At 36.7% G+C, this 9,785-nt stretch overlaps 1 protein-coding gene across 1 annotated transcript in view; it reads left to right on the top strand.

The window, feature by feature from the left end:
* LOC110033640 (FRIGIDA-like protein 3) overlaps positions 1-7,208 on the top strand; it is a 58,277-nt gene extending 51,069 nt beyond the window's left edge. The window contains 1 exon segment of the mRNA XM_020737688.1: positions 6,555-7,208. Within this exon segment, the coding sequence (XP_020593347.1) occupies positions 6,555-6,977 (423 nt within the window). The 3' untranslated portion in view covers positions 6,978-7,208.
* Positions 7,209-9,785: the final 2,577 nt, after the last annotated feature.

The following is a 9,785-nucleotide window of genomic DNA, read 5'->3' as shown; positions in this document are numbered from 1 at the left end:
TATATATATATATATATATCAATATTTGGTCTAGTGGGCACCAATTATCGAATCTCCCATAGGGTTGAAAACCCTGGTGTGCTTATATCTGATCCGAAGAACCTGCGCAACAGGATTTGAACCCCCGACTCGAGGGACATACACCAGAGAACAAAGATTTGTGCGTTTGAGTTCTGCTAATTTTGGCTTGAAAAAATTAATATATATATATATATATGATTAGTATTTCGAGCCAAAACAAGCTGAAGATGAACGAACAAATCTTTGTTCGTGTTCGATTCATTAACTCAGCGAATGAGCAGAACACAAGCTTTTTAACGAGCTATTCGCGAACAACGAGCCGTTTTGACAGCCTTAGGTGCTGGGTGGCTGAACAGGGATACAACCGAGATTGCAGGTGGTTGGCTGTTGAGAGTTGGGGAAATGCTATGAGAACAACCAAGGGGGTTGTTTACGAGTAGCTGTAGCAAGGGATGACAATGTGGACAACGAAAGGAGGGTTATGGAGGATGGGATAGTTGAGGATAAATACCAACTCTAAAGCAAGATAGAGTTGGAACACCACTTGACTCTTGAAAGATAACCACTAACTCTGAACGTGATATAGTCAGAGCACCAATCGCTGTTGAATGCATAGTTCTAGAAGGAAAAATAACAGACGATGATGACTTCCTTAACAGAAACACAATGAAAAACTAACCTAAACAAGACAACATATAAAGATCTAGTGTAAATAGGGAGTGGGCCCCTATTCCTATGTGACAGCTTCATGCCCATGTACGGCTGATCAACACCTATCCCACGCCTGCTAAATCAGAGAAAACTGCATCAACTCTGCTTCGCATCTGCTTAATCGTAGGAAGCTTAAGTGCTAGTTAGTAGAGGACCCTGACCCCCGCGTCAGCCTCCTAAGGTTTGGAGAGCTTCAACCTCATCGTTAAAGCTTCTGCCTACATGTTGATATGATCACCAAGGTCTCCCTTTCAGTTGCATTGGCTCTCAGAACATCTAAGGAGCTTTTCCCACTTGCGAACATTCATCTATATCGATCCAATCTTCTAAGGATACCGCTGATTTGATCTTGGATTTCATGTCCTGTATATTTTGTTAAATCCTCCAAAAGTAGTTCACGGTTAGCTCAACCCACTCTGAAAGGAGAATATTTTGAATCTTCCCAAACGGTGGTAAGTGGTCCAGCAGGGTATCTTGAAACTACGTCTTAACAGCCCTGTGTCTGAAACCGACTCTTCTGTCTTGCTGTCCTATGTGATCACCGAAATTGATCCCATTGACACTTCTCTACTTTCAATGGCATCCGTAATCTCGAACTTCGCAGAAGGTAGAAGAATGATGTGTTTGTCATTCTTGATGGAGTAGGTGTTCATGTACCCATCATGCTAAATCTTGCAATAAGACTACTACGGTCTCTCCAATAAAAGGTAAAAGACATCCATGGGCATCAATTGTACCATACTTGATCCTACAGTTGGTTTCAAATAAAAAATTCTAGGAGACCTTTTGTCAATGCTGAATCTATTTTCGTTCTTCAACCACATCAATTAATGCAATCGGGAATGTCTACGAGTCATGATGCTTAAATTGTCCACCATCTGAATATACATCATATTCTTTCTGTTACCTCCATCAGTGATGTTTCAACATATTTTTCTTTCACAGTGCAATGGGTGTAGAATATGTTGTGATAAATCACTACTGCTATCTTGTAGGCTCAAAATGGAAAAGAGTCAAATCACAAGTATCTCGTCCTCAGTTGAAGTTGGGACTCGCCATTTTCTTCGGCTGCCTCTCAGTCCCTGACTCTCTCTATTGCACCCTGCACAGTGAAGGACACAACTCGACTCGCTGGGTAACAGGAAGCGATGTGTCCAAAATCATGACATATGATGCATTTCTTAAGTGGTACTATATTGGGAGTGCTGCTCTTCTCAGGCTGCTTTATCATTTTCCTAATCAGACTTTTCAACTATCTTAGGTGCGCTTCTATTGATGTCTCCAACTATGGTGGTTCTCTAAATAACGGTGGGTGCCTGCTTTGCTTTTGTTGTTTCTCTAACTTTAGTGCTAAGGTCTGAAAGCCATGCAAAGACCAATAAGGCAGTAGTTGAACCATTTTGTTGATGACAGGCATTAGGCCTCCCAAGTACCTAGCTATCATGTGCTTTTCTGGTTCTGTCATATCACATGTCAACTTAAGCTGCATAAACTTCATTGTGTACTCCATTGATAGGCCCCTCTGTTGCAGGTGGAGCCTCGAGAAAAGGTCCTAATGGTAGTATATGGGTAGGGACTGACAAACTTTCTCTTGATCGTTTCCTAGGTAGTAATCTTTTTTCATCCTCTAGCTCTCTCCCTCTTAAGATTCTCTCACCATAATGAGACGCTCTTATCCAGCTTGATAGCAACAAGCTCTTCTCCAGCTTGATAGCAACAAGCTTCATTTTCTAGTCATATGGCACCCATTATTCAAAAACTCTCTCAATGGTTTGTAACCACTCTATAAAGTCATCCAGATTTATTCTCCCCTCAAAATTCAATATGCCTAGTCTCGAGTATCTGTGGCATCCAACATGCACTTCACCTCTATATCCACAACAACCAATTCATTTCTTGGTTTCCTTTGATATTGTATCCCAAATTGTCGTGGTCTGTCTTCTTCTCACTAGAATCATCCCTACAAAAGGGATTTAGGTGTTCCTCTTTCTCTCCTCGTCGGATCTTGCTACCAATCTTGACGGTGACCTTTCCTTGGGCCCGTTTCCCAAGTTTGACAAGTCTTCTTGGCACTTGATGGGATTCCCGCTACATCTCTTCCATGGTAAACTCTTCATCCTCGTTCGACAAGTGCCTCATTGGTGATATGATTATGGTTTAGGGTCGAAGCGGTGAAAAGATGTATAGGGGTGATGTAGGGTGGGAAAGAAAATTTTTGGGTGCTGGTTTGGAAAAATCATCAAAGGGAAGGGTGTTGTGTTAGGATAGGGCTAGGTATTGGTGGATGCTATAAACCTTAGGATATGACCAAGGCTAAGCTAGCATTGATACCAATTGATATCAAAATTAACACAAACAACAATAGGAAAACAAATATTATTTGTGAAATCAGATAAAAATTTACAACCAGACAACAATAGAAATAATAACACGCATGACACAAAACACACGATTAAGGTGAATCAAAGGCGGTGGTGGTTCATGTTAGGGTCTGGAGAGGTGGTGATATGATAAGGTGTGGGATTGCGAAGGAACAATGACAACACAACAAAAGGGGATGGAAGTATTAGCCGAGGAGATGGGGACAACAAGGACAACAAGTTGGGCGGGAGCTGAAAGGTGCGGTGGGAATTGTTGGAACATGGTAAATCAACAGTCTTGTTGTTTTCCCAATGACGACAACGAGGGGAAAGGGTAGAGGAGGTGGGGAAGGTGCTGAGATTTCTGAACAAGGAGACAATTGGGATAGCGGGCGACTGGCTACTAGGAGGTGGGGGAATTGCTAGAGAACAACCAAGAGGACTATTCCTTGGCGACTGCAATAAGGATGGTAATGACAACAATGAAGGGAGGTTGCGAAATGAGGAACTGAGAATAAATACTATCTTGGGAGTGACATATTGTTGGAGCACCACACAAACCTTAGAAGATAACCACCACCTCAGAACGAGATATACTTGAAACACCACTTGCACTTGGGTACAACTCTATAAGGGAAAACTGGGTGCACCGATGGCTATTTTGACAGAAATACAATAAAAAATTGACCTAAATATGATGACAACAACATACAAACATCTAGGCTAACTAAAGAATGGACCTACTCTCTTATGCGTGACAGAGCCGGTTGGTCCTTTTCCGCATCTTCTTAATACCACCAACTTTCCTTTTCCATGTCTATTGAACTGGAGGAAGTCGTAGCGCTGATTCAGAGTTGACCCCTAGTTCAAGGTCAACTATAACTGTCAATTCGACCTTGAGTTTATGCCCTTATTCGTACCAAGCCTGAAGAATCTACTGTTCATGCTGATGCTGATCCTAATGGGATTTGATGAGTTTTCTATTTTTCTTACATGTTATGGCGGTGTTAATCTAATTATTCTATATTACGTATTAATGTGGTGTTATTTTCATTATGTTATCTTATTGTGTTATTTTCATTATGTTATCTTATTTCACATGATGGGTGAAGTTAGTTTAGTCATCTTGTTATAAACCACCTTTTTACTTTAATCAATTTTCATCATGTTGAATTAGATTTAAGCATTTTCATGAAAATATATGGATAATTTAAGTTTTACTTAATTATTGAGAAGCGATTTGTGGTATATTTATAAATTTTGAGGATAAAATTTTAAATTAAGGGGAGATTGTAATAATCATTTTTAAAAGTAAGTTTAAAATTTTTATTAACCTAAAAAAATAATAAAATAAATATCGGTTTTGAAACTTGCTCATTCAAAATAAACATATCAACATCTGGGGAGTTAGACGAAGGGCTTATCCCTCATCTCCTTTCATGTTCGACCCCATTAGAGAAGGAAGCTGAGAGATTTTTTGAAAGAGGATGAGAGAGTGAGCGAAGGAAGTAGGTGAAGTCGTGAGGAAGAAAAGTAGGGATACCAAGCTTTTTTTCTATTTTCCGACTCACAAAAATTCAATTGAGCCACTTAAACTGTTGTCAAAGAAACCCATGCCCTAATTGAAGAAGAGGGAGAAAGTTTCGTACCTTGCATGCACAACTCTAGTCTAAGCTTTGCATACATTGCAGTTGTGCGAGCGACACCATGGGTGGGTAGAAGTCTCATGCGAAGAGGACGAAGGGAGGTGGCTCTGTTGGAACTTCGTGTGAGAGAGAAAAGAGAGTTAGAGGCATGATGAGACACAACATGTGTTTTTCGTGTGAATGAGGAGGTGAGGGAGAACCGAATTGAGCAGATAGGAAGAAGGAAAGAAGTGTTAAGCGATTGTGATGCAAAAGGAGGAACTCGTGCCCTAGTAGGTTAAAAGAAGTGGCATGCGAATTAGTTTCGCGTGCTAGAGGTGCGACTAAACAGTGGAAGAAAGAGTAAGGGTTTATAATTTTTATTGTATAAGTTATTTTTTTTAATTAGTTAAATGTTATTCAAATTTTATGAATTAAAATTACTAAGTTTACTTTGATAGACAATTGAATTAAAGTTTAAAAGAGATCGAGTTGTGTTGGAGACAATGGAGAAATGTTAGTGTTTTATTTCTAGAAGTATATAATATTTGTATTAATTGTAATGTCTAAACTTAAAATTGAAGGATTGAAATCTTAATTAAATTAATATAATAAGATGACGATTAAAATCTAATAGTTAGTTAATGCATAATTAAGTAATGTGATAAAAAAATTTAGTAAAATGAATATTTTATATTTTATAGGCGTTAATTTCAAAGAGGTGACAGACGTCAAGAGCCAGGAAATTTTTTAGGATGGAGGTAAGTTATAGTAATTTTTGTTTATTTTATACTGAATTCATTGATTGTTATTGAAATTTGATTGGACTATTGTAATGTGATTTAAACGCTATTTTAGATTGGTCATATCATTGTGATAAATATATATTTTAAAAAATGCTAATTTTATTCATTATGTAAATGTAAAATTGAATGAAAATAACATACGAATGATATGAACTATATAACATGCTTGCATGTGCATGTTTAGCTTTGAGCTAGTTTGGGGCAACTTATAAGTACGGGAGCATTTTTGAAAACGCCGTGGTATCGTTTGGATCGTGCGTTTTCCCCGCTTATCCGAAAATGCGGTTCTAGTGCTTGACTGAGATATATGTTGGCTTAATGGTTGACTGAGCATTTTCTAAATTATTCTAGCAAGTGCTTGACTGAGAACCTTTTCCCTTTAATTTAAAAGTAATTTAGCGGATTGTTTTTTTCTTCAGAGGGTTTTCCTAGTGCACCATATAGGTTTTGCTGTATTTTCAGTGCTATGCTTTTTCTGTGTGGTTGGAGATGATGCTCCTTAAAAGTTTTGTACGCATGCATTAAACCCGACCGACCTATAGCATGGGAGCATCAAATGGAAATATTTATCTATTTCATCTTGATTTTCCTTTATGGGAGTCATTATTAAGACCTTTGCTAGATTTTAAGTGAAGCTAAATTTCAGTTTCACTTAGATTTTCTTTCTATGAGTTGTTCATTGTTAAACTTGAACGACCCTTAACAAAATTTTGATTGAAGCAAATGATCTCATTTTGTGGATTAAATTCAAGGTAGATTTACATGCACATACTATTCAGTTCTTATGTATTTACATATCTAGCACCTAAAATTTAATTCTTGCATATATGCACCTTAGCTATGCATAAAAAGTGCATTTCATTTTTTAAACGCTAAAATAGTGGTATTTTTTATGTGATATGAATGGTTTGCGTCTTATTAAAAAAAAAGTGGTATGTATGTAAATGCCCATTCAATTGAAGTTGCAAAAAAACAGTTGTTGCATTAGGATTTTTTTTCAACATTGAGATTTATATACTATTTTGTTTCAGAATGAAATGAATGAACGCGAGCTGTCTGCTCTTAAGGCCGTGATAAAGTGCATCGAAGAGCACAAGCTTGAGGAACAATACCCTGTGGATTCACTTCAAAAAAGAATCATTCAGCTGGAGAAAGCCAAGGCTGACAAACGAAGAGCTGCCGATGCTTCAAAACCTCAATCGAAGAGGCCCCGAGCAAACGGTACTATCTATGCTCCTCCAACTCGAATGACTCAAACATTTCCCGAACAAAGCTTTTACCGCATGCCAGAACGGTACCAATTCCCGTACGAACGGCAGTATATGTACCCACCCGAACCACATCCTCTGCCTCCTGCACTGCTTGGATCTGCTACCTACACCTTATCTCCCACCCATAACGCCTATTATGGCAACAGCTACCATGTCCAGTACCAGTCTCCCTATCTACACTAATGAAGAAGCCTCTGCTGATTGTGATATTGGCTAACTGCTAGAAGTTAGAACCCCATCGGGCCTTCTGTATGGTGCTTTGTTGGAGTTGCGGTGTACTAAAACTCTAGTCTGCTTACTTTGAAACCCTGTGTGCTTATTCCTGCTTATTTAGTTGTGTTGTGTATTATGACAGTTAATTTGCTTATTTTGTTTAGCTGAGAATTGACTGATATGATATATTTTGTTTCTAGTGCTCCTCTTTTTCAAGTAATGCAGAAAGTCTTTCTTGGTGTTTGTGCTTGAATTTTCTACCGTTGGACAAGAGTCTCCGTTATCTTTAATCTCTTCCTCATTTTTCTACAATACCTCACTACTATATTGATCCTAAAACATCAGAGTTATTTAACATTATCATTTGGTATTTGAGTCAGTTAAATCTTTACTCTTTTGTTGATTTTACTGTTTGTCTGCTTTTTCTACTGTTGGACAACAGTCTACGTTATCTTTTATCTCTTCCTCGTCTTTCTATGATAGCTCAAATCCTCAAACACGAGTTCTTCAACATTATCATTTGTTATTAAAGTCAGTTAAATTTTTTCACTTTTTTTTTTCCTCACTCTAAAAAATCTAACTCTAACTCCACAAACAATTATCTCCATGCTCTCGATTCCTAGATTAAAAAATTTTTGCATAGACGAAACTGAAGTCTGAGGAGATCTATCATGATGCTAAGGTGAAATAATAAAAGGGGTGTTAAGGATTTTAACAATGAAAAATATTCAAAGGAAAATACCCATTTACAATGGAGTTTTATTGAACTTGAAAAATGTAACATAGGGCAGTCATAATAGCAACAAGGATAATGGACCGGATGAAAAAGATTTAGACACTTATTTTCACAAAGAGGCCTTAAGTCATGAAGAGTTGATGTTGTTTCAGTTAAATATTTATTGGAGAACAGGTTAATTTTGTAGTGAATGTTAATTTTCTTCATTTTGACGGTCATATAGATGCAAGCAATTTTTTTGAGTGGCATCGTATGATGGAAATATTTTGTACAAAGAAGTTCCGCTTGACAGAATTGTACACATGGGTGAGATTAGCTACAATAAAGCTAAAAAAATTGCTTCTTTGTGGTTAGTGAACCAAGAGGGGTTGCATTAATGTGAAAAAAAATAAAATCATAATTTGATCTGAGACAACACAGGAGAAGCAATACTAGTGCCTTCTAGCTCATTACAAACAGGTGATATTCTTGAAATTTTTTGACTTACAACTAGAAGACCTCTTAATAGAAGAGTATACCGTTGAGCTTGAAAAACTAATGTTGAAATGTCAACTAGTGAAATCAAATGAGAACATTTTTGTCTGATATCATAGTCAATTGAGATTGTCCATTTGCAATTTATGTAAATTCAACTCTATTAGATGATACACAAGTTTAGACCTTAGCCATGAATGTGGAAAAACAAAACAATAATATCAGTCTACACAACCATTCAAGTAAGGTTCAACTATGAGATTGGGCAATAAGACATACTGACAGGAGCATCATGACCTACCCCACATGAGGAGAAGCCAACATAACATAAAAAAAAAAAGATTGATCAGGCTAGTATCCCCTAGGTATTCCCATCTAGTTGAATGTTTTCATATTCAACTATCATGAATATGAAAACATTGCATTGGAAGAAGCAAGGAATGGACACTCTGAAAATGAGGAGAATTGAGAAGAGTATTAGTTGCCTATAGATGATGGTAAGATATTTATGGTTTGACGAGTTTTCTAGGCCATAGCCATGAGAGGGTAACAATAGCTTTGGCAAGAAATTAATATACCTATGTTAAAGGAACTATGGGTTTGTTTACATGTATATAGAGGCAGTTTTGAGAATGTAGTGTTTACTCAAATAATAGCAAATTAAGACTTACAACCAAAAAGTATTTTGAACTATATTCCTTAGCTAGATTAAAAAGGTGGGAATGATATCATTGTTGATAAGATGTGTCCATTATATGTTTTTATTAGAGACAGGCTATAAGAGTATGTGTGGTATAATATTGTTCTTTTGGAATTGTATCACTATTTTTTGGGTTGGCTATTGTTGTGTGATAGGTGATACACATCTAAGTGCTTTTGGATGTGTATCACCATTTTTTAGAATAAACAACATTAACATCAAGTATCAGTTCCTCATTCTAAATTTTAACAAATTATTGGATAAGTTGCTTGGAGCTTCTATTGTTTCTAAAATCGATCTATGTAGTAAATATGACCAGATTAGGGTGACACTTGGGGATGAGTAGAAGATCACTCTCAAGATGTAGGATGAGTATCATTGTAAAATCATATCCTTTAGCTTGTTTAATGCCTAGAGCACTAATAAGGTTGATGAACAATTTTTTTTTAATCTTTATCAAAAATTTTTTGGTTGTGTGCTCTAAGGATATTTAATTATACATACATTTAGAAATGAGCATTTCCACCCAATTTGATGAGTTGTTATAGCTTTTTGGACAAAGCTCCTATATAAACATCTAAATACATGTCAATTTTTTACCTCAAAAAATGTTTTTTTTTGTATATTATTTTAGCGCCTGACATCGCGATTGATCTGATTAGGATTGAGATTATTGTGAGTTGGCTCAATCCATAGTCATTTACACAAATATACCAATTCCATAAGCTTCTTTCTATAGAAGGTTCATCAAGAATTTTAATATTATTAAAGCACCTTTAACAGAGGTCCTAAAGGAAGATAGATTTTCATCGTTAGATGAAGCTAAAGCTAGATTTGATTTTTTTGAAGAAGTAGGTTATTCAGGTCC

Source organism: Phalaenopsis equestris, unplaced genomic scaffold (assembly GCF_001263595.1).
Source record: "Phalaenopsis equestris unplaced genomic scaffold, ASM126359v1 Scaffold001243, whole genome shotgun sequence".
In the NCBI taxonomy this organism is placed as follows: Eukaryota; Viridiplantae; Streptophyta; class Magnoliopsida; order Asparagales; family Orchidaceae; genus Phalaenopsis; species Phalaenopsis equestris.
This window is presented reverse-complemented; position numbering and strand designations above follow the sequence as displayed.